General features: G+C 40.4%; 1 protein-coding gene across 1 annotated transcript in view; it reads left to right on the top strand.

Moving 5' to 3' along the window:
- The window catches only part of LOC136877199 (probable flavin-containing monoamine oxidase A), a 274,217-nt gene that overhangs the window by 200,144 nt on the left and 48,342 nt on the right, over positions 1 to 25,731 (top strand). Inside the window, exons 8-9 of the mRNA XM_067151016.2 lie at positions 10,737 to 10,921; positions 14,684 to 14,827. Of these exons, the coding sequence (XP_067007117.2) occupies positions 10,737 to 10,921; positions 14,684 to 14,827 (329 nt within the window). The remainder of the gene's footprint in view (positions 1 to 10,736; positions 10,922 to 14,683; positions 14,828 to 25,731) is intronic.

Below are 25,731 nucleotides of genomic sequence, written 5' to 3'. Positions count from 1 at the left end.
TCGTGTTGTTGTTTGTAGAGAAGGCTACCTTGGTATTGTGTTTCTTGAATAAGTTAGTGATTTCGTAAATCTTCGGGTTATTAAAGGTGAATTTTACATATCCTTTTTCTTTTTCTGAATGCTGTTTAAGTTTAATTTGTTGTTGGTATTTGCATTTAGTGATGATTTTATTGATGAATTTCAAACTGAAACCATTATGTAGAGCCTGTTGACGAATGAAAGAAATTCCGCTAACAGAAACAGACAGAAAAAAGGAACTTTCTTTCATTCGTCAACAGGCTCTACATAATGGTTTCAGTTTGAAATTCATCAATAAAATCATCACTAAATGCAAATACCAACAACAAATTAAACTTAAACAGCATTCAGAAAAAGAAAAAGGATATGTAAAATTCACCTTTAATAACCCGAAGATTTACGAAATCACCAACTTATTCAAGAAACACAATACCAAGGTAGCCTTCTCTACAAACAACAACACGAAACATAGGTTCTTTAGTCATAATAAAGCTAATAAACTTAAAGATGACGAATTCCAGGAATCGGGTATTTATAAGCTGACTTGTGCTCAATGTAAAAAAAAACTTACGTGGGACAATCTGGAAGGAACTTCTCAATTAGATATCAAGAACACGTCAATGCTGAAAGATACAAAAGATTCTCTGCCATGGGATCCCATATGAAAGAGTCCAACCACAAATTCACCAATATAAAACAGGACCTTCAAATTATCTGTATGATTAATAAAGGTAATCTTATGAACAACCTGGAAAACATCCACATCGTTCTTGATAAATTGGAAAACGGTGAAGAGAATCTCAACGAAAACAACGAGCATAAAAACATCTTATATGAGAATATTAGCAAATACTTAGAATGGGTAGACATGAAACAGACTAGACGAACAAGAGATATAATCAAACACGACATCGCAGAAGCACAGCCCAATCTCCCTCCTCCCTCACATGTTATTTTAAATGACGATGAAACTCTACTTCCCTTCTCTCCAGAGCTTTCCATGAACTGTCAAACTGTATCACATCGTTACTTCACCAGGTCGCGCTCAAAGACAGACCCTCTAGACAGCGCAGAATAAACATCTTTTCCAAACAAGAACGAAAGGCAAGATGACCTATTCTGACGACCACCATTTTTATCAAAGGAGTCTCCAAAGAACTTTTATTTGTGCTTATTGTCAATGTTTTTCTTTTCAGTTCTTTATTTATACAGCTGAAGAGGACCACTAAGTGGTCGAAACATGTCCTGTAAGTTTTAATTTTATTCAATTTTGCCTGAGGCATTAATAAAGTATCGATTAGGTGGTTATTTATACTTACTTCTTGATTAAACATCGATACGGTCATGAAATGGACAACTTGTAATGTTGGTAGCTCTTGAAGAAACTTTCAAGCTACCACAATATCTTATGCGCATAATGAGAGATTACTTCAAAGATCGCACTCTGCTGTATGATACGGAAGATGGATAAAAGACAAAACCTCTGATGGCTGGTGCAGCACAGGGATTGATCCTTGGTCCAGATCTTTGGAACATAATGTACGATGGCTTGTTACGTTTGGAGATGCCAGAGGACATGAAGCTTGTGAGCTACGCTGACGATGTGGCTGCCTTGATAGTGGCTCGTAATGTTGAAATGGCTCAAATCAAACTGAACCACGTGATGCGGCGCATAAACGAATGGATGATGAGTCTAACACTAGCCGAACACAAAACGGAGATAGTTCTTCTGAAGAGGAAAAGGATCAAAACTCTTGTACCAATGACTGTTGGAGAGTTAGTGATTGAAACATCTGTGAGCACAAAATATCTAGGAGTGACACTTGACTCCAAGATAACATTCTGGAATCATATTCAGAGTGCGACAGATAAGGCAGTAAAATACATGACTGCACTTAGCAGACTGATGGGAAATATTAAAGGTCCGAAATCTAGTAAACGACGTCTTCTCATGTCGACAGTTCAGTCAGTGCTCCTTTATGGCTCTGAAATCTGGGCTGAATTCTTGAGATTTGCTTGGTATCAGAGAAGGATAGCTGCCGTACAACGGAGAGCAGCTTTACGTATTGCATGTGCATACCGCACGGTTTCCGAACCTGCAATCCCCACAGTGGCAGCAATAGCCACATTGGAGCGACATGAAATCTGGCGTACCCAAGGAGAGCTGGGAAGAAATGTGCAAAGAAGCGTGCCTTCAATCAATGGATGAGGCAATGGCAACTCAGATGGGAAAATGACCCTCAGGTTAAATGGACCAAGCGACTGATACCACGCTTGGATATCTAGGTTGAAAGGGTCCATGGTAAAGTAAATTACTATCTCACGCATTTTCTAACAGGACATGGATATTTTCGGAAATTCCTGCATAAAGTGGACAGAGCGAGTGACGCAGCATGCATATAATGTGATGACATCGACGACATATTTCACACCTTCTTTGTGTGTGGCTATTGGACGATACAGAGAAGATGTGTGGAAACTGAACTAGGAGAATTGACAATAGATAATATTATTTTGGCGAGCTGCTATGAAACCAGGAATCCTGGGATCGCGTGGCAGTGTATACGGAGGATGTCCTTCGTCAGAAGAAGAAGGATTTAGAAGTGTACGAATGTTTGTAAAGGTGAAATGAAGTCTGAAAGACAAAGCACATTATCAGCCTGAAGTAATGTAAGATCGGTTCCGGGGTGATGACACATTGTGGACCGAGCTCGATAGCTGCAGTCGCTTAAGTGCGGCCAGTATCCAGTAATCGGGAGATAGTGGGTTCGAGCCCCACTGTCGGCAGCCCTGAAGATGGTTTTCCGTGGTTTCCCATTTTCACACCAGGCAAATGCTGAGGCTGTACCTTAATTAAGGCCACGGCCGCTTCCTTCATACTCCTAGGTCGTTCCTATCCCGTCGTCGCCATAAGACCTATCTGTGTCGGTGCGACGTAAAGCAACTAGCAAAAAAAAAAAAAAAAGAAGACACATTGTGGGAAAAGGGTGTGTGGTTTTTAGTGGGTAAGAATCCCATACACTTGTGGAGTGCAGACCCTTCAAAAGTGTTTTTTGAAGATTATTTTCCACAGTCCCTCGTAAAAATTATTATTATTATTATTATCATCATCATCATTATCATCCCAGGGTCTCCATGGTTCACAGATGGATAAGAAGTGCCTGGGTTGAATGGGTGGACAAGGAATTAACTAGAGCAGAACTTAACACAACACATTTGAAATTTTTTTTCTTTTTTTTTTTTCTTTTTTGTAATTTAAAAATTGATAAATAGAAAATCTGAATGAGTAACAACAATACTAATGAGTCAGCTCTAGCAATAACAAGGACTTAAAAGTCTGAAAATCAGGTACAAAATTTACAATTGTTAACAGTTTAGATGATTAACATTGAAAAGAGCATTATTGCTCTTGACAGGAACACTATTTTACAAATATTATTATTTGTTTTGCTGCAATCATTTATACGACATAGGATTCTGCGCTCCTAAAGGTACCACTCTCCAGCCTCGCAGAGGCATCAGTTTCTTATGGCGCTCGTAAGTTACACCTGACAATCTATCGGTTAAAGTATTTACACCATGTAGCTCAACAGTTGATAACTCAATGTTCCAAAAGGGAACTAACACCAGAAACGAGTACCAAATAAACAGGGGCATAATTTCCCATACAAAATGGCCTTAATGTAAAAAGAAAAGGTTGAATATGACTGGCCATAAACAACACGCTAGGAGGCTAAACACTTGCCCTCCTTCTAGAAATGACAGTCTGGCTTGAGCACCCGTGGAATGAAGTCGCGTGGTGCAGTGCGTGCCGAGAACATGGTCGGTATTGAGTATTGGGAAATGGCAGGTGAAGCTAAGGAAGGAGACCAAGAATGGACGGGTGTTAAGAAAAGAAGGAGTAAAAATGGGTGAAGCGGTGCTGGTAGTGACAGCGATAGCGGTGCTACTGATTGTTGGAGGGGTGGAAGTAAACCCAGGCCCAAATACCAGTGGAAAATTCAGCATGGAGGACTTGGCAGCACTCAAGGTGGTAGTGAGTGAGGTAATACAGGAAAAGTGTCAATGGGATAAGGTACAGGAAATAAAGGACATGTTGGAGGAGCAGAGAAAGGAGATAGGGAACATGAAGAAATGGCTGGAAACGAAGACTGAGGAATCGAACAGGAGAGTGGACAACAATGAGAAGGAAATAGAGTTATTAAGAGGGAAAGTGAAACATCTGGAAGAGGAGGGGATGAGGATGAAGAGAGAAGCGGAGGGGTACAGGCAGGAGAGAATGAAGAAAGCCATATTTATATATGGTGTGGAGGAAGGTGAGAGGGAAGGCAAGATTGACCTGATATCCAAGGTGGAAGAGGTCATACGGGATAAGGTGAAGATAAATTTCAGTGAAGTGGACATAGACGATGTGGAGAGAGTGGGAAAAACTAAAGGACGGAGGCCAATTAGGGTAAAAATTTTCTCAACCCTAATGGCAGAAATTGTGATAAGAAACAGTAATAATTTACAGGGCCAGAAAGTAGGGGTGAAAAGAGACATGGGAAAGGAAGGAAGTGAAAATATGAAGATTCTGAACAGACACCTATGGAGAGCGAGAAATCAGGGGCTAAAGGCCCGAATAAGAGGTCAGAGGTTGGTGGTGACAAACAGAAGATGGGTTAGGGAGCACTCAGTGGCGAAGCTAAAGGAGATGGACGAATGCGTTAGTTCTGAGGGAGGAGAGATGACAAGGCAAGATGGAAGGAGGAAAGAAGTAACAAAGAGGAGTGGAGACGAGGAAGGAGAGGAGATCAACTCAGGTGAGAACGGACAGTGCAGTGTGGATACAGAAGATCAGAACAGTGAAGGGGTGAGTGAGGGTGAGCAGTAAGAAATGGTGAGAGCAGAGTGCAGTGGTTTAGTAAGCAAGAAAGGACATGAGAAGACTGATCAACAGGAAGGATGAGCAAAGGAAGAAGTAGGAGTTCAAAAGACCTCTGCGGTAAAGTATGTAAAGGGATGGAGGATACGGAGGTCATGGAACGGAATAGGTTGGTAAAAAAAGGAGGAATGGAGATAGGAGATGAGGGGACGAGAACTACAAGGAGTAAGATTAGAGGAGGAAACTTAGAAGGGAGGGAGGAAAGTTATAACTATATTGGAAAATAGGATGTGTGAATATTGAGGGACTAATGAACAAATTAGGAAATAAGAAAGTTCGGGAAGTAATAGAAAGTTTCGATGTTGTGGCACTCTTGGAGACCTGGCTAGAAACAGGGAGGGAGATCTCATGGAAGGGGTTTGTGATTAAATATAAATATAGAAGAAAGGAGAGGAATAAGGGACGCGCACCAGGAGGGATGATAGTATTAATTAGGGAAGAAATCAGTGAACTGGTGGAGGATATAGAGACAGATATGAAAGAAACCATATGGTTGAGATTGAATATGGGAGGGGTAGAGGGAAGGGGGAAGAAAATAAATCTAGCGTTCATATATTGCCATCGTTCTAGAAATAGCTAAAACCCAGTGATACAGAGGCTAAACTGGGGTGGATAAATAAAAAATATTAGAGCCAAATAAGAAATTTAGAGGTTTTGATAATTGTAGTCACCCCATGCCAAGTTGAATGGGAACCGATCACTCTTTGTTCCCTTATATTACAGTAGGGAACAGGAGAGAGTCCTCAGACTTGCCAAAAATTCTACATTTATACCACCAAATTTAAAAATTTACATTAAATAAATGAGGTGGAAAACTTTCCCTCAAACTATGCGCCGGAGCTATCACATAGCTATGAAAATTCTGCCATTACCTCAAGTTGCTGGGCCTTCGTAACGCAGGCCGCGCCCCTGCCTCCGGATTCATATCAAGTGCCCTGCTTTTATAGTATTTTTAAGCTTCCAGAACTCTTTACTGATAGGCTAGGTTCATGTACACACCCTGAATTCTAATTGGCTAGATAAAATATTTATATAAGTTTCTGATAGGTTGATTACTATTGAAGAAGGAACCAGCGAAAGTGTTGTCAACTTTGATACATAAACAGAACAATCCTCAAAACCAAAGGTTTGCCAACTGCAAAAATAAAAATTCCTTAGTCAAATAATTAGAGTTCATCCCACTAGAGGGAGCAATTAAACCAATGAATACCGAAGTACCTTGTAGCACACCAGTTCAGGTTTGTTTATATAGATGGCCTTATAGAAGGCGCGTCGTTTAACGGCCTGGGAAGGTGTACCCCTAGTACTATTATTATTATTATTATTATTATTATTATTATTATTATTATTATTATTATTATTATTATTATTATTATTATTACTATTGTATATAATTCTCTGGGGCCATCAAGGACCACGTTAAGTCTTCTTGCATTTGACACTGAACTTGGCCTTCTTTAGAGCCCAAATTTCCCTCATTCTTTGTGAGTGGGTCTGCTTACGCTCCTCTGTCCAAGGGGCACCATGTCTTCTCTTCGGTTGCTCATTTCGGTTCAGCCCGTTCATCAATATTTTCTTGCGGGAGCGTTCTCTGTTAAGGGCATCTTCTGCTCAGATATGTAGCATTTGCAGGTCTTCTTCGGTATTTCTAAAACAGGGAATTGTGGTTTTGAGATTTGAATTAAAAAAGTGAAAGATCTCTTTAGTTAACTTTCTTCTGTCCATTCTTTTCAGATGACCATAAAATCGTGCCCGCCTTTTACCAATTGTGTCAGTAATTTTCTCTATTTTGCTGTAGACTTCTTCGTTGGATCTCTTTTGATGGATTCCATTTCTGTACTATGATCCCAATATTCCTCTCACAATTTTGCGCTCTTTTTTCTACAGTTCTTCAAGGAGTCCTTTGTTGGCATTTAGAGACAGGGTTTCGGCTGCATATAGAACTACTGACTTCAGAACTGTTTCATGGTGACGTATCTTGGTGTTTTGGGAAAGGCATTTTTTGTTGTAGATTGCGCACAATGTTTGGTAGGCTATTTCCAGTTTGCGTACTCGCTCCTGAAGTGCTTCTTTGTCCAGTCCATTTTTCATGATGATCTCACCCAGGTATTTGAATTTGTCTACTCGGGTGATGTCCCCATATTTTGTATGGAGTTTTGGTGGGGCCTCTTTGATGTTAGTCATTACTTCTGTTTTTTCAAACAGTTTGTTCGGCAATTTCCTTTAACATTTCAACTTGAGCTCTAGCGGTTTCTACATCGTTTGAGAGAACGGCAATGTCATCGGCAAATGCTAAGCAGTCTGTTGTGATCCCCTTGGATTTGGTTATTATTCTTAGTGGACTGTAGTTGGTTTCCTGTAATCTCGCCCGCCAGGTTCTGATGATCTTTTCAAGAACGCAGTTGAAGAGTATCGGGGATAGTCCATCACCTTGTCGGACTCCTGTTTTGATGTCAAAGGAATGCGAGAGACATCCGTGGAACTTCACCTTAGATTTTTTATCAGTCAGGGTGGCTATAATTAATGCCAACAGTTTCATATCAACTCCAAATTCATTTAAGATGTTTAGCAGGACTTCCTGGTCAATGGAGTCATACACTTTCTTGAAGTCCACAAAGATAGACACATACTGCTTGGACCTCAGTGTACAATATCTGATGATCGTTTTCAGATTTTGGATCTGTTCGGCTGTTGAGCGAATTTTTCTGAACCCTCCTTGGTATTCACTTATTTGATGTTCGACTTGTGCTTCCAAATGCTCCAGGATGGCAAGTGATAGAATTTTATAAGTCAAGGGTAGCAAAGATATTCCTCTGTAGTTGTTGATGTTCTTCATGCTGCCTTTCTTTTGTAATGGATGGATCAAAGCTATTTTCCAATCTCCGGGTAGGGTCTCCTTGCTCCAAATTTCTTCTATTTGCTTTTGAAAGATATCAAGTGATTCCTTTGGGGCATATTTCCATAGTTCTGCTTCTACTGAGTCTTCCCCCGGCACTTTGTTATTTTTGAGACAGGCAATGTGGCGCTTGATTTCATCTTTGTTGAGTGGTCTGGAATCTGGGTACCTGAGTAAGGGTTCCTTGGTCTCAATGGGGCTTTGCGGTTTAGAGCAATTGAGTAAATTCTTGAAGTAATCTGCCAGAATGCTACAATTCTTCATTTGACGTCGCCAGTGTGCCGTCCTTTTGCTCAAAGCATAGAGATGGTAGTTTATAGCCAGTGAGCTTACATTTGAAGGCTCTGTAATACTCTCTGCTTTCATTCTTCCTAAAGTTTTGTTCTATATTATCAATAAGAGATTTTTCTTATTTACGTTTCTCAGTTCTGAACACCTTAGCTGTTTGGGCACTTTGGGTTTTGTAGGATTCCCAATCAGTTTCTGTTTTTGTAGAGTAGTGCTGTTTCCATGTATTGAGTCTTTCTTTGAGGACTGATTCGCAGGTACCATTCCACCAGGCATGCTTTTTGCTTCTCTTGATTTTTGCAATGTCTTTGGCGGCCTCAACAAGGAGACTTTTGGTGTTGTTGAAGTCACAGTCATTTGGTCTAGCCTTCGCCTGGAACTCCTCGACCCTTTGCCAAAGTGTATTGTTGTCGAAGCATGTGAGCTGTTTGGTTGTCTTCCTTGTGTTTGCAGGAATTGGTTTGAATTTGATCAGAGAGATATAGTGATCTGAGGCCACATTGATGCCTTTCTTTACTTTGACATTCATAATCTCAGGGCTGTTTCTCCTGGAGATTACCACATGATTTATTTAGAACTCTCTGAGAGTTTGGACGGGAGAACGCCAAGTCATTTGCTTTCTGGGTAGATGGCGAAAGTGGGTTGACATGACCTGCAGGTTGTGATTTTCGCAAATGGACACCAGTCTTTTGCCGTTGGGATTGGTTCTTTTGTGAGCAGGGTAATTTCCTATAACTTTCCTGTACTTCTGTTCACGACCTAGTTGGGCATTGAAGTCACCCAAAAGAAGCTTGACATGGTGTTTGGGGATTTTGTTTAATTTTTCATCCAGTAGGTCCTAGAAATTATCAACTTCGTCTGGATCAGACTTGTTCTTATTGTTTGTAGGAGCATGTGCGTTAACTACGGCGTAGGTTTTATTAATAATAATATAAGAGAATTTATTGGACTCCAACCTATTCAATACATTACAGGATGTTAACATTTTTAGTTAAACATCGTTAAAATGGAGACATGTTTCGCCCTCCATGTGGGGCATCATCAGTCATATCAAAGCACCTCAAAATTAAACCAGACGTCTGGTTGGAAATTATGAACATAATATGTAAGAAAGAATACATTAAAAAACATGTACAAGGTCCTATCCTATAAACATTCTTTTAAGAATAAAATATCTTTTGAAATTTTACCGATTTTGATTTTGAGGTTTTGTTATCTATTTTTATTTTTATTAGCCTGGTTGGCTTTATCATTACAAGTAATGAAAATCATTTTATTTTCCGTATTGAAAGAATCTCAATAATAATATAAGAGAATTTATTGGACTCCAACCTATTCAATACATTACAGGATGTTAACATTTTTAGTTAAACATTGTTAAAATGGAGACATGTTTCGCCCTCCATGTGGGGCATCATCAGTCATAATGTATTCTTTCTTACATATTATGTTCATAATTTTCAACCAGATGTCTGGTTTAATTTTGAGGTGCTTTGATATGACTCATGATGCCCCACATGGAGAGCGAAACATGTCTCCATTTTAACGATGTTTAACTAAAAATGTTAACATCCTGTAATGTATTGCATAGGTTGGAGTCCAATAAATTCTCTTATATTATTATTGAGATTCTTTCAATACGGAAAATAAAATGATTTTCATTACTTGTAGGTTTTATTCACGCATTTAATTGTTAGTATAGACAATCTGTCATTCACTTGTTTGAAATTTGCAACCGATTTAAGGATCTTGATTCTAACAGCAAACACGGTTCCGAGCATCACAGCTCCATTGGGGATTCCTCTTTGCGCTTTGCTCTTGAAAAATCGGTAGCCTTCGGATTCAAAAATCTCTTCATGTGGGTACCTTGTTTCATGTAGGGCCATTATGGATATCTGATTTTCGTGAAGAGCTTTGGTGAGGGTTTTCAGCTTGCCAGTTTGTGTAAGTGAATTTATATTGAAAGTTGCTAGAAAGGTTTCGGACTTTGGCCTGAGTTTTTGACTCTTCAGGGTACACCAAGATGCTCCAATTCATCTCTTGCATGATGTCGAGTCTCCCCCAGAATCCGAACTAGACTCGTGAGCCGTGGCGTTCACGACGAGGGATTTATCCGAAGACTTATCCCCTGGGGTATGTTTCTTGAAATATTGTGCCATCATGCTTCTTGACTTGACTTTGTTTTGGACGGGTATCCATCCTTTTACAACTAGAGGTTGCCTCAAGATGTTTTCTGGCTTCTGGTCATTTACCAGCCTTCGCTGTAACCCCGGCAAAAGACCACTTTTTTTTCACGGTGGTATTTTATTTCCCCACTACCCTCTGACTCTGCTGGCGGCAGAGCCAGCGAGCTTCCCCAATTCCAATGGGACGTGCCCGATGGAGGTAACTGGTAAATCCCCACTATTATTATTATTATTTTTATTATTATTATTATTATTATTATTATTATTATTATTATTATTATTATTATTATTATTATTGGTTATTATATTTACAAGATAATTATGCCTTGTCTTAGTATAAATATGTTTTCCAAATAGGTCAAGTCTCGCAGGAATTGTTTCATCCGAGCCTTGAGAGTTAAATCATTTTTCCATTCTTTGTCAGGTAGGTACCCGGAAACGAGGAATTCTTGAGAGTTTGTGTCAAGTCTGGGGTACAGATGCTCTTAAACCACTTGATTATGTTGAAAAAAATTGGAGTGAAGAAGAATACGTGGGAGGGTGCCCTATCCATGTGGCACCACCAGGCGCAATGCCGCTGCTCCATCATTTACGGACTCCATTCTTGAGGTAAGTTCAGCTGTTCTGTTTTTGATATGGGGACTAGAGATACGTGCCACATACATAGACAACTGAATTCTTTGATATCTTCAACTTAAAGATGAAAATAGCTAAAGTGACAAAAGATATAACTTTGTCAATTTTATATATTTTTCATCTAAACAGTGTTATGTGGCTGAAGATGTTGATAAAATACGAAACATGTACCACTTTTAACCATTAAATTGCCTTAAGCAATCATTGTATCGACTAGGTGGAAAATAATAAATACTTAATTGTGAATCTATTGAAGTGCGATACGGACCATGAAACTGATTTTATGTAATCCTAATGCCAACCAGGCAAGCAAAGAAGCTAACACCTACCTCAACTTAAAGATGAAAATAGCTAAAGTGACAAAAGATATAACTTTGTCAATTTTATATATTTTTCATCTAAACAGTGTTATGTGGCTGAAGATATTGATAAAATACGAAACATGTACCACTTTTAACCATTAAATTGCCTTAAGCAATCATTGTATCGACTAGGTGGAAAATAATAAATACTTAATTGTGATCTTTTGAAGTGCGATACAGACCATCAAACTGATTTTATGTTATCCTAATGCCAACCAGGCAAGCAAAGAAGCTAACACCTACCTCAACTTAAAGATGAAAATAGCTAAAATGACAAAAGATATAACTTTATCAATTTTATATATTTTTCATCTAAACAGTGTTATGTGGCTGAAGATGTTGATAAAATACAAAACATGTACCACTTTTAACCATTAAATTGCCTTAAGCAATCATTGTATTGACTAGGTGGAAAATAATAAATACTTAATGCTGAATCTATTGAAGTGTGATACGGACCATGAAACTGATTTTATGTAATCCTAATTACAACCAGGCAAGCAAAGAAGCTAACACCTACCTCAACTTAAAGATGAAAATAGCTGAAGTGAGAAAAGATATAACTTTGTCAATTTTATATATTTTTCATCTAAACAGTATTATGTGGCTGAAGATGTTGATAAAATACGAAACATGTACCACTTTTAACCTTTAAATTGCCTTAAGCAATCATTGTATCGACTAGGTGGAAAATAATAAATACTTAATTGTGAATCTATTGAAGTGCGATACGGACCATGAAACTGATTTTATGTTAAAGAGATTGTCGAGTGAACAGAAGTCTCAATGTTATATACCATGCTGGGTTTTCACACACAAATTCAGCTCATAGTAGAAGAGGCATTAATGTTTGGTTTCCTTATTTGAGTAACAAGGATATGATTAAATTAATGTCAGAGTAATTAATTATTACCTCTGTTGAGGCGATAACCAGGGATTTTCAGGATACCCTACTGATGGTGAAATCGAAGCCACTAGTTTGAGTCCTGGGGCACATGGGGATTACCAGTCACACAGCGACGTGTTTCCTCCAAGAATACAGCCAGTGTTTGTGTCATATGTCATTCTTTTTAGGAGTTATAGATTTTAGTATAATTTATTTGTAAATATTGCTTTTGTTTGAATATGACTTTGTGAGCTTCCTTTGTAGTGTTTGTTGATGTGAAGAGGTTCTGACACTCTCGACCTTGTACTGTTGGTCATCATATGTGGTAAGATGTGTGTTCACCCCCAGTTCAGTCTATTATTATTATTATTATTATTATTATTATTATTATTATTATTATTATTATTATTATTGGATTATATGTTGTCATTATACAGGAAGTGTTTTTAGGTTATTCTTCATCTCATGTTTTGTGTATTATTTAGTTGCATTATATTTAAATTAGACGACCACTCTGAGACTAATCCCAGAGTAAATAAGTGTTGTTTTGAATGTGTAAATAGGGAATGTTCCCAGGGAATACCTTTGCATTTGCAAAATCTTTAATTATGTGTCAAGAGATGATTTGTTTGAATGTTATTATGATAGGATTTAAAAATTTGTACTCAACAATTAATAATTAAAAGAAGGGTTTATCAACATCTAATGAGTGAAAGAAGAGTTACTCAAATATTTAATTAACAAGTTAATGATCAATTTCATCAATTATCTAATTGATCATTGAAGCTAATGGACGTTTTAATCCAGTTAATGACAGTTGTTAAAGTTGCAATCAGTTTTTCCTTTGATTTTGAATATGGGAGTTGGATCCCCATGGCTTATTTTTTATTATTACAACTTCCCCCATGCGGAGGCTGCCACAAGGACAAAGTATGTCGACTACACAGTATTTTGTCTTCTAAGTTACTGTTGACTTTGCTTAGTGTGCCAGGTAGAAGATTCACCGAAAGGCTCAGGAATAGATTTGCGATATGGTTCTTCAGATGTTATATAGATGATTGCGGAGTATGGTCACTGAACCTCGTATTGCGGCGATAGCGATGTCGTGAAGTCGTGTCCGGCTGAGACTGAGAGAATCCCATAGCTGTACAAGAAATTTAGGGATTGTGGCTCGAGCTCCGATCATGAGTCCATGGACGGAAATATTGTCTAGGTGATATTTATCTTTATAGTAGTTTACAGTTGGCTGGTAAATTGACTTCTTTTCGGCGTCCACCTCTTCGGCCTGGCCAACGTGCGACTCAAAGCGTATTGTGGGATCTAAGATTAGTCCTTGCTTGCTAGCTGGTTGAAAGGCTATCATGTCAATACATCTGTTACTCCCGTCGCTAGCTAGGCCAGAGACCTCTTCGTGCACCGTGAAACCGTGATCCTTCAGCGAGGTCACAATCATATGTCGTATTGTATGATGGCAGGAATTTCTCAATACCTCCCCGTGAGGGCAGGCTCCCAGGACATGGGCAAGGGTTTCGTGCTCTCTGTGGCAATGCCGACAGAGGGTGTTGTCCTGGGACCTTCCTGGCACGGAGCGAACGGCGCACACGTTCGCTGTCATCTTGATGGCCTCTCTCCATTCCGCACAGGATAAGCCTCGGTGATCTCTTATCCATTTGTTCGCTGGCGTGTATTCCTGGAAGAGTCCGACGCCCTTTCCTTTGTGTGGCAACTTCGCCCATGACTGAACTTCTCTGTCTCGTAGTATCTGTCGGACCTTCCTTACGTTGGGAAGATGGCTATTTTTGGACATAACTCGATCATTAATTTCTATGCCTAGATCTTGCAAACAAATTGTACGTTCTTGTTCCAAGTTTCTAGTTGCATTAATGTAGCCGTTATTTGCAAGCGATAATTTATTACAGATGTTAATATGCTGTAGTTTGGCTTATAAAATTTTGATTATGTGTTTTAACAAGAGTGATTAAATCTTTTAAAAATTCTTATGCTTATCATTTGCCAAGATAATGCATCCTAGTCTCTTCCGTTCATTTAAGCCTATAAGTTAGATTTAAGTTAGTTCATTTTCTTAGCCGCGGACAGTCGGTGGCCCTGAGATGTCGGCATTCATATCTCGGAATGGAGGAGGAGCAGTTAACCTTGCACTGTCGTAAGGGCATGTGTTAGCTCATGTGTTCGGATTACATTTTACAATCCAGATGAGGTGACATTTGTCACTAGACAGAAAAGGTCCCTTGACTATCAATCTCTGTGGCACGTGGTCCCATGTGCTCATGACCCGTTCGGGTAAATTTCGTTGTCACATGGTCCCATGAGCTATGGGGGTTGATGGGAAAGGTCCTTAATTGCCTGGTGTGAGATCGGGAAGCCACAGGGCTACTGAGAGTAGCTAGTAAGCTAAGAGCCAACTTGCTTGGTAAACAAGTTTTGTGTGTAATGATACTCTGTATTCTCTCTGTGATGACCATGCAGGATCCACTGGGCTGGAACAGAAACAGCCACCCACTGGTGTGGCTACATGAATGGAGCAGTTCAGGCTGGTCACCGTGCTGCTGTAGAAGTACTTTATGAGCTAAGACCTCAGTCATTAACAGCTACTGATCTTGAGGAGATAGGGTGAGTTCAATTGGTAGAAGAATATCCTCATTTTTCTCCCCAGGCTGGTTGATTCCTTGTTAAATTCGTATACAGGATGTTTCAAATTTATCTTTACACTATTTGAACATTAATAACAGAAAAACTACACCCACCAGAAAAAACAGCAAAACACTACATATTTCAGACAAAATTTAATGTTAGTCCATTTGAAAGCTGGTAAAAATCAAATATTATGACATTACAACAATATGGCAATGTATTTTAAATTAAATAGCCCATATAAAAAGTTTCAGTTCAATAACTGAAAAACATCATTGATCATGACAATCACAACAGTCTACTAACACAAATTTGGAAATATTTCCATTTTGTATGCAACTCATTTGTTCACAATTTTTCACAATTGCCTCAGTAACAGGTATTACCACCTCTAGCCACAGTTACAGCTATGATACAATCAAGCATGCTCAGGAGATATCAATAAACATTACGATAGGTGATGAAACTGTACAACAAGCAAGTCAATTCTGCTACTGGGGAAGCATTATCACTCAGGACAACAGGTGCACCACAGAAATCAGGAGGAGGATTACTCTAGCTAAACAAGCCTTCAGTAATAAGAAACAGCTTCTGACAAGCAGGAACATTAAAATTAGGAAAGAATTTGCCAAAATGTTTGTGTGGAGTGTTGTATGGTTGCGAAACATGGGTCTTAGCAAAACAGGATATAAAACGCCTGGAAGCAATGGAAATGTGGATATGGAGGAGGATGCTGAAAATTAGTTAGACAGAGAAAAATTCAAACAATAGGGTCCTTAAGGAAATAGATGAAACAAGGGAATTGATCAACACTGTAGAAAAGAGGAAAACCAAACTCCTTGGCCACACACTTCAACATAACACATTCCTCACAACTATGCTGGAAGAAAAAGTTCTGGGAAAGAAGGGAAGATGAAGGCCGAGGAAGTATCTGAATTCCGTGATGGATAGGCTGGATGTTGACCTGAAACGCTCAGCAGAGGAGAGAAAAATGTGGTCGCAGCGACAAGGCATTGCTTTTAGGATATGAATGCTCAGGATGCAATCTCGAACATTCTCTGATGGTATCAGCGCGAGCTCCCATTCTGCCTAGAGCACAGCCTGAAGTTAAGCCAGTGTGTCACGGGAATGACTCCCATTTCTCCCAAGCATATCCCAGACATTCTGTATTGTTTTAAATCGGGACTGTGAGCAGGCCACACCATGCGTTCAATCCCGACTTCATCCAAGTACTCATGTACATAAAAGACAGTGTGTGGGCAAGCACTGTCCTGCATCAGGATAAAGTTCTCGTCAATGACAGGTGTAAAAGGCACCACATGATCCAATGAAATCTCCTCGATTTATCGGTGGGCTGTCAGACTTCCATTCTCAACGAACACAAGCTCTGTGTGTGTATCAGTGGTAATCCCAGCCCAGACCATCACAGAGCCTCCATTGAACAGTGTTCTTGCAAAGAAAGTAAAGGCTGAATAACATTCCCCAGACCTTCTCTATACTCTTTCCCTTCCATCCAATGCCCTCAAACAGAATAAGGATTCATCTGTAAACAGCACTGAGCTCAACTGCTCCACAGTCCACTTGCGATGGCCGTTGGCGAATTGCATCCAAAAGGCACGGTGCTCACATGTATGCAGAGGTCATGTGGCGAGCCTTCTGGACCTTATAATCCACTTCGTACAACCTCCTTCTTACTGTTCTTTCACTGATGTTCGTGCCCCTGCAAACGATTTATGGCCTCCACAGTTGTTGTGTCGATCGTCGCCCTCAGTAGTGCTTCTCCTACGACCAGAACTGATCCTGTCCTCTCTGTACTATTTAACAGTTCTGTACATGTTAGAGCAAGACATGCCTCTAACGTCTGTTACATAGAGTATACTGTGCCCACCCTCCACTAATGCTACGGTCCTTGCTGCATTTTCAGATGGAAGAGCAATTATGACCTGACTTAAAAGGGAGAATAACTGTTGCTGCATATCTTGTGTGTTGTGTGGTGGTCATTTTGAACATTAGTGACTGCATGCTTCTGATTACTTGTGTTCTAGTTATTAAGGTTCAAAAGGTGTAAACATTAATGTGGTGCACTCCACCATTCTGATTTCCATTTGTTCACTATTTTTTGCTGATGTTTTTCCAGAATTTCCAGAGGGGTTTGAAACCAGACATTTCAATGATATGGTTCTTCAGAATGTGTACAGTATCATGCACAACAGTTTTGAATGGAACGCTGGGACATTATACAGAGAGATACACTAAAATTGGAATGTTTTAAGTAAAAACATTTTGGCACACTATGTACAATCGAAGAAGCCAGTGGTTGGAAAGAAGGTATGTAACCACTGTTACTCTCTTGTGTAAGATGACATTTTATCAAGAGAAATTAATGTGAAGGAGAACTTTTCTAAACACACGGAGTCATTTTTTTTACTCCCCAGTTCCAAAAACCGAGACTTCTTAGGTTTACTTCAAATCATTTTATATATGATTTTTGTGAGTGTATTCAAAAACCGTTACCATACTTTTAAAGAATGAGGATCAAGGATGTTTTAGAAGGCAATATTCAAGTGTCAACACCAATATATGTGTTGTATGTTGGGTATTCAGCCCGAAGACTGGTTTGATCCTCCACAGCTCTGCCAACAGCTGTCACAGATAGCCTAGGCATCACTAGGCCAGAAGTTGCTATTACATATCAGCCTGCCAGGTCCACTGAAATGCATACACCAATTGACTACATGAGCAATATTTTCACACCATTCATATCAGGGACTGGCTGCATAAGGAATGGCATTCATTACTAGTATCGCTCATACCTCAGTCACTTTCCTGTTGTCAAAGCCAAGGATGAGACTGAGACAGGTCAATGAAAAGTAACATTTATTGTAGCCCATACTAGAAGACATAGTGCACTCTAAACAACTACATCCCATGAGGCAAGGCATACAGAAAAAAGTAATTAAAGAAAAAATCTGCAAAATAAGCATAATCAAAATTATTTATCACTCCTTTTATGATATGCTCAGTTTCGTCTTTAGTTTGAAGAACTCATGGTATTCATTGCCTGAGAACATGTGGAAAAGGGTTCCTTCAACTTCTATGTATATGGCATGAGGAGATCATCGTGCTGCAAGCATGATGGTGCATGTCTTGTGTTTCCTGATAATGTCAACAGATCAATAGCATCAAAGAGTAAACATTCTGTGGTTCTGTGGTTCTGTGCACACTAATTTACAACACAGGAAACAAGTCCTCAGGCACAAAATGCGCATATTGTCTTCCCTCTGACAAACTAATGAAAGTGCAAATTGTCAGTGAGAGCTGAAACATGTGGTGGTTTAGTCATACAGAACGAGCTGCATAATTAACTACACAACTGCCCGAGGGGGGAGTATATTAAACATCATATGAGACAGCAATACATATAGTAAGTAGGAGTGATGTTTATCTGTGGCTTTTATTTCCATATTTAGCATTTACAGAACAGTAAAGTGATTCCATGATTATTGTGAACCTGAAACACTTCATGAAAATAACCTACCACATAGGTGAGTAAATTTAATAGTGATAAAAAGGCTTTTCAGGGTAGTATTTTGAATGAATTTTTGAGATTTGGCCTCTGGAAAACTTTCAAGGGAACCTGGGCCTCAGCTCTTACAATAAAGAAGCTAATTTTGGCATAGTAAACAGTGTGGTAACAGTCATTTATGTCATTTCTTGTTATTAATGATATATGAACACAAGGATGTAATATGCCACTCATATGCTAACTTCACTGTTAATTTCATTTAATGCCTTTATACATCCATGAAGTCAGCATGGACATGATTAAAGCAGCATGGCTACACACAGTGCTCAATGAGTTTGGAAAGATGGCAAGATACCTACTTATTGGAGCAAGGGTGTCATTATCCTCTTGTTTAAGAAAGGAAATCATCAAAAATGGTTCAACTAACACGGAATAACACTCTTTTCTCATGGGCTTAAGATTCTTGAGAAAATCTTAGAGAGCAGTCATCTTAGAGCCACAGTTTGAAGACGAACAGTATGGCTTCAGGCCTAACAGGTCTACAACAGACCTAATCTTCAGTGTCCGTATATTAATGGAAAAATATTGGGGAAAAGGCAAAGATCTGTTTATGGTTTTCCTTGACATGGAGAAGGCATATGGCAGCATTGCAAGAGAGAAGATACGGGTATGCCTGAGAAAAAGGAATGTGCCAGAGGGACTGGTGAGGAAAGTTCAGATGCTGTATGAGAACTGTACCAGCTGTGTGCGACTGGGTGATGCACATTCATCCTGGTTCAAGACCGAAAGTAGAGTCCAGCGAGGCAGTGCACTAACCCCATTATTGTCTATCATCATCATGGATGAGATAATGAAGAACATCAAGAAAACCTCTGGTGAACTAAATGCAATGGCCTTTGCTGATGATGTTATTATCTGGGGAGAAACTGAGGAACAAGTACAGTTGAGACTCAATGAATGGAAAGTTAAGTTCCAGGAGTTCAATCTCAAGATAAGCAAACTCAAAACAGTAGTGATGAAAATAAACAGAGAGGGACAACCAGTGAACATCATGCTAGGAAACCATCCACTAGAAAGTGTGGAAAGCTTCACATACCTTGGCAGTGTAATATCTCGAGATACACACTAGCCACAAAGGAGGTGGCAAATAGAGTGCAGAAGAGCTCTCACTTTTACCAGCAAGTACGAACACTCCTCTGGCATCCCAAAGTACCAACAAAATCAAAGCTGATGGTGTTCAATCAGTACTTCATACCAATCTTAACCTATGGTATTTTTTTTTTTTTTTTTTTTTTTGCTAGTTGCTTTACGTCGCACCGACACAGATAGGTCTTATGGCGACGATGGGACAGGAAATAGCTAGGAGTGGGAAGGAAGTGGCCGTGGCCTTAATTAAGGTACAGCCCCAGCATTTGCCTGGTGTGAAAATGGGAAACCACGGAAAACCATTTTCAGGGCTGCCGATAGTGGGGTTCGAACCTACTATCTCCCGAATACTGGATACTGGCCGCACTTAAGCGACTGCAGCTATCGAGCTCGGTAACCTATGGTATTGAAACCTGCGCCCTCACTAAGAAAGACTCATCAAGGTTGCAGGTATCCGAGATGAAGTTCCTTAGGTCCACAATTCAAGAAACCAAACTGGACAAGTTAAGGAATGATGTGGTTAGGAAGGAAGCTGAGATTGTCAGCATGTCCAGACTGAGGTGGTCTGGGCATGTAATGAGGATGGAGACAACAAGGACAGCATATGTTAACTTGGAGAGACATGTGGCAGGGAAACAGATGGTGGGAAGACCAAAAAAAACCACTGGATGGACATTGCAGATCGGGGAAGGGCACTGGAGGACGTCTTTATTTTTTTTTTTGCAAGTTGCTTTACGTCGCACCGACACGGATAGGTCTTATGGCGACGATGGGACAGGGAAGAGCTAGGAGTTGGAAGGAAGCGGCCGTGGCCTTAATTAAGGTACAGCCCCAGCATTTGCCTGGTGTGAAAATGGGAAACCACGGAAAACCATCTTCAGGGCTGCCGACAGTGGGGTTCGAACCTACTATCTCCCGAATACTGGATACTGGCCGCACTTAAGCGATTGCAGCTATCGAGCTCGGTGGAGGACGTCTTTAACAACAGAACGTATCTCAATAAGACAGAATAGAAGAGGCTCACCAACAGTACTTGGGAAACTGGAACTGTAAAATGATGATGATGATGATACATATCACATTCTAACCACACACATTCTTTGTCGTACAGACCAATGAAGCCCATACACCCAAATCCGGCACTGCATTTAATAGATGCTTGAAAACGTGTTAGAGATAGGTGGACAGGGTGGTATTTGTGGGGTTTCATCCCCGGACTCTTTTACTCTTCTATAGTAGAACCGAGTGGTGGTTTGGCAATTACAAGTGTTTCTCCAGACTTGCATACAGACAGACCTGTATACATAGTACTTACTTACTTACTTCCTCTTCATGGATTAGGCTAATAGCCTGTTCCGACCTCAGATTTCATTCCATCTCTTCATAGGACGACCAATATCTCTTCTTCCTGTAGGATGGTATTCCAGGGCAAGTTTTGGGATTCTGTCGTTATCCATCCTCAGAACGTGGTTTTTCCAATTTATCCTGTTTTGGAATATTCTTTCATTCATTGAGAATATATTTAATTTTTGTCTTATCTCTTCATTTCGTATTTTATCTTTTAGGGAGTACCCTTTCACTGATCTTAGGAATCTCATTTCAGATGATTGTATTTTATTCCTATAGCTTATTTTATCTACCCATGTCTCACTTCCATATAGCAAAGTTGGTACAGCCATAGTCTTATAGAATTTAAGTTGAGTATCTTCTCTTACTTTTCCTTTCAGTGTTCGGCGAATTGTCCCACACATATATTGAAATCGATGAATCTTCTTCACCTCGTCATCATCATTAAAATATATTTCACAACCAAGGTACTTAAAATTTGTGACTTGTTCTACTGGTTGATTGTCGATTACTATCTTCGCTCTGATAGGATATTTTCCTTGCCACGCCATAACTTTGGTTTTTGTTCTGGATAGTCGAAGATTATAACTTTTACAAATGGTGTTCAACTGATGTATTGATTTCTGGAGTTTATCTTCATCATCCTGCAGGATAAATTGATCATCTGCAAAGAGCATAGTATTTATGTATGTGTTTGTGTTCAATTTTATTCCAGAGTGCACAATTCGTTTCCAATTTCTGATTACTTCATCTATATATATATTGAATAGTGTTGGAGAGAGGCTGCATCCCTGACGTACACCTTGGTTAATTAATATTTCTTCCGTTAGTTTGTATCCTAAATCTAACACAATTCTCGTTCTTTTGTACAGACTTTGGATAACTTGAATAAGATGTTTAGGGTATCCATTTTTTACCATTGATGTTGAGAAAAGTGCTTATAATGTAACATTAACACAATTTAACACAAATGCTCCAATTTATTTACATAAAACAAGTTTACAATTCACTGCACTGACCAAGAGATACATTGTACGCCATGATCTACACCACAACCAAAGATTACACAAACAAGATAAACAGTGTTGTGTCACTTGTAATGTTCATAGATATGCCAATAAGATATGACACGGCAGTCCATGGAATAAATGTGGTTCCGTAACATCCTCCCACCTTGCAATTGTTATTTTCAATTGCAAAATACTCCGTACCACAACTGAAACACAAACACATAACACAATAAATAAATGAACACAAAAGCAAGGTCACATCAAGAGTATTCACAAATCAAGTCTTGATGGCACTTTAATTCTCCGCCCCCCTTTTGATAATTTGAATTCTTCATGTGGAGGCTTTGTCTCAGGCGAAGTGATAGTCACAGTTTCAGGCTGGTTCCAATCCTCTGGAGTTGTGTGCACCTCCAATGGATAGAGACGCTGGAGTGGTCTGATCAGCTCTCCCTCAGATGTCTTCAGTTTGGCTACTCTTGCTACTTCATCCTTCCCTGGATACACTTCCACGACGACCGCGAGGGGCAAGTCGATGCGTTTTGTGGAATCTGCTCCTATCAATACCACATCTCCCACCTTGATGCTGTTGGTCTTCCTCTGGCCGTGGTGAACTAGGAGCGCCAAATATTCATTCCTGAATCTTTGTCGTAGGTCCTCACGTAGTTTCTGGAGGTACCTACATCGTTTAACATAGTCAACCTTGTCAACTGCGTCCAAATCTGGAGCCTCATTTGTAGCAATACCCTGCAGAAATGTTGCTGGTGTCAAAGGCTTTAGTTCAGACGAATGGTCCGCAATGTATGTAAGTGGTCTAGAGTTGATCGTCGCCTCGCAATCACATAACACAGTATATAACTCTTCATAGTACACAGAGGCTCGTCCCAAGATTCGACGCAGTAGTTCTTTCACTGTTCTGATTAGTCTCTCCCACCATCCTCCCCACCAGGCTGCTGTAGGTGGGATAAATTTCCAAGTAATCTTTCTCACAGCCGAGTGGGTGACAATCTCATCCCAATCCAACGCTTTCAGGGCATTATTAAGTCCTATGAAATTGGTCCCATTGTCTGAGTACAGCACAGAAATTCTTCCACGCCGGGCAATGAATCTTCTTAACGCCAGAATGAAAGCATCAGTTGTCAAAGACTGCACCAGCTCCAGATGTATCGCACGATACACCGCACAAGTAAATAATACAACCCACGCCTTTTCTCCAGACTTTAGGTACAGCGGTCCAGCATAATCCACTCCCGAGACCTCGAAAGCTGCTGTTGAGCCCACTCTATCCTTGGGCAAAGGAGCAAAAGCTGGTGCTGTAGGACTAGCCTTGTACCTTTTACATTTGACACATCTTGCAATAACTCTTTTTGCCACTTTCCTAACTCCAAGAATCCAGAATCTTTCCCTGAGTCTAGCTAACAGCGTCAGTAGCCCTGCATGTGACCGATGATGTTCGTCCCAAACCAATCTGGTCACGATGGCATGGTTTGACGGCAACAAGATGGGTTTCGTGAATGCTTCACTTTCTTCCCCAAAGGTAAGTTTTGTTTCAACCCTCAGAACTCCCATTTCGTCCTTGAATACCCTGACTTTCTTCTCAAGTTCCTGCTCGTGATCTCGAAAGCATTCCTGCTGCACAACTCTCAACAAGGTGTTCTCGGCTTGTTGCATTTCTTCACCAGTGAGTTCACCTCTTCGTGCTTGTTTTGCCTTAGTAAGGTTGCGGAAAAATATGATGATCCAACCAATCATTCTGACTATCTTGACATAACTTGAGAAATACAAGAGACGCGAGCAAAAGTCAGGTGAACTACACGCCACACTCGATATAACTGTCTTCCGTCTCTCAATATTGACTTCGTCTTCAGGTGCGGCAATTTCATAAAAAGGCCACTGCTCTGGATTATCCTTTAGCCACCGTGGTCCTTCCCACCATTTGCTCTCAAAGAGTGCCTTTGGACTGCATCCCCTTGATGGAAGATCTGCTGCGTTCAGAGTCCCCGGTAGGTGGCGCCAATCCTCAGTATTGGTGTACTGTCATATTTCATGACAACGGTTACCCACGAATGTACTCCAGTTGTCTGCCCGCTTTATCCAAGTCAAGGCTACTGACGAGTCGCTCCAAAAGAATGTTCTGCACCGTTGTAGTCCCAACGCCTCTTTCACTTGGGTAGAAATTCTGGTACCAATGACTGCTGCCAACAGTTCCAAACGTGGTATAGTGACATGTTTGACAGGAGCAATCCTCGCCTTAGCCTGGACCAACTGGACCGATACCTCTGCGCCTCTCCTTGCCCTTAAGAATACACAAGCTGCATAAGCAAGTTTGCTCGCATCACAAAATACATGAAGACTGATATCTTCCGCTCCCCAGTCCACTTGTACCATTCTCCTTGGAAGGCGACATCTAGCTAACCATTGCATCTGCTCCACCCAGTTCTTGAATTTACTTGTAATGCTATCCGGAAGCTCTTCATCCCATCGAAATTTGTGTTTCCATGTTTCTTGCAGCATCAGCTTTGGTAGTAAGGTAGACGGACATGTGAAGCCAATTGGGTCGAAAACACGCTGAGCCACAGACAACAGATTCCTCTTGGTAACTCGACAAGTGGTCATCGCAATGGTTTTGACATCACAGAGAAGCTCATCTGTAGTGACATCCCATAAGAGACCCAGGACTGGACCAACTCCATCTTGCATCGCAGCTCTGTCTTCTTGATGAACGGGGCTGCTGATCCATCCACGAATATCAAATTGTGCTGTAGACATCAGTGCAGTAGCTTCCCTCAGAAAATTTCTGCAACTGTTCTTCATTGGCTACACTGGTAACACAGTTGTCCACGTAGAAAGAGTCTCTGAGTCGCTCTGCAGTACTATTCAGTTCCTCAGGCGCATGTCTCAAGTGATGTGATATAGTCGCACCCAGTAGAAATGGACTAGACGACACTCCAAAGACAACTCTGCAGTGCCTGAGGATTGCCACCTCTTTGTTACGACAGTCCTTCCACCAAAGAAATCTCAAAAAATCCTTGTCACCTTGGGCTAGCTTGATTTGTAAAAATGCCTTTCTGATATCAGCTGTCACTCCAATAGCATGTTTTCTGAATTGTATCAACAGCTTGGGTATTAATTCCACCAAATTGGGCCCTTTATCCAGACAGCTGTTAAGTGAGTTGCCTCTTTTATCTTGGGCTGAGGCATCGAACACAGGCCTAATTTTGGTGGTCATACTAGATTCCTTTATTACTGGCTGGTGAGGGAGGTAGTGACCATCATTCTTGCTGGCAGAGGGTATCATTTCCACTATGCCCTCCTGCAGCCATTCACGAAAGATTTCATCATACTCTTCCAACTTGCCAATGGTTTCTAGTCTTTTGCTTACACTCAACAATCTCTTCTCCGCTAGATCGTAGTTGTCCCTCAGCTGCGGGTGCCCCTCTTTCCAGGGAAGGCAAACCTCGTATCTTCCTTCTTGGTCAACTTTCACTGTCTTCTCGAAGAATTCAAGTGTCTCTGCTTCTAGAACTTCTTTGGTTTTGACATCTGCCGGGTCGCTAATGCCTATGGCTTCCAGACGCCACAAATCAGCTACATTAAAACCTGCCATACAAAAGAGGTCAGTTACTGTATTGCAGTTGCTGAATATTCTACGCTGCCCCATCACCGTCCAGCCCAGCTTAGTTTCGAGAGCAACCATCGTGTCATCTAAAACTAATCTGCAGCCTGTTAGCAGTTGCCCCATTACGTCTGCTCCAAGTAATATCTTTACCTCAGGAACATTATAGCCTACATCTGATAAGATTATGTTGTGGTTTCGAAGCACTGGGTAATACCGCTGTGTCTCAACATAGGAATGG

This window comes from Anabrus simplex, chromosome 7 (genome assembly GCF_040414725.1).
Source record: "Anabrus simplex isolate iqAnaSimp1 chromosome 7, ASM4041472v1, whole genome shotgun sequence".
NCBI classification, from domain to species: Eukaryota; Metazoa; Arthropoda; class Insecta; order Orthoptera; family Tettigoniidae; genus Anabrus; species Anabrus simplex.
This window is presented reverse-complemented; position numbering and strand designations above follow the sequence as displayed.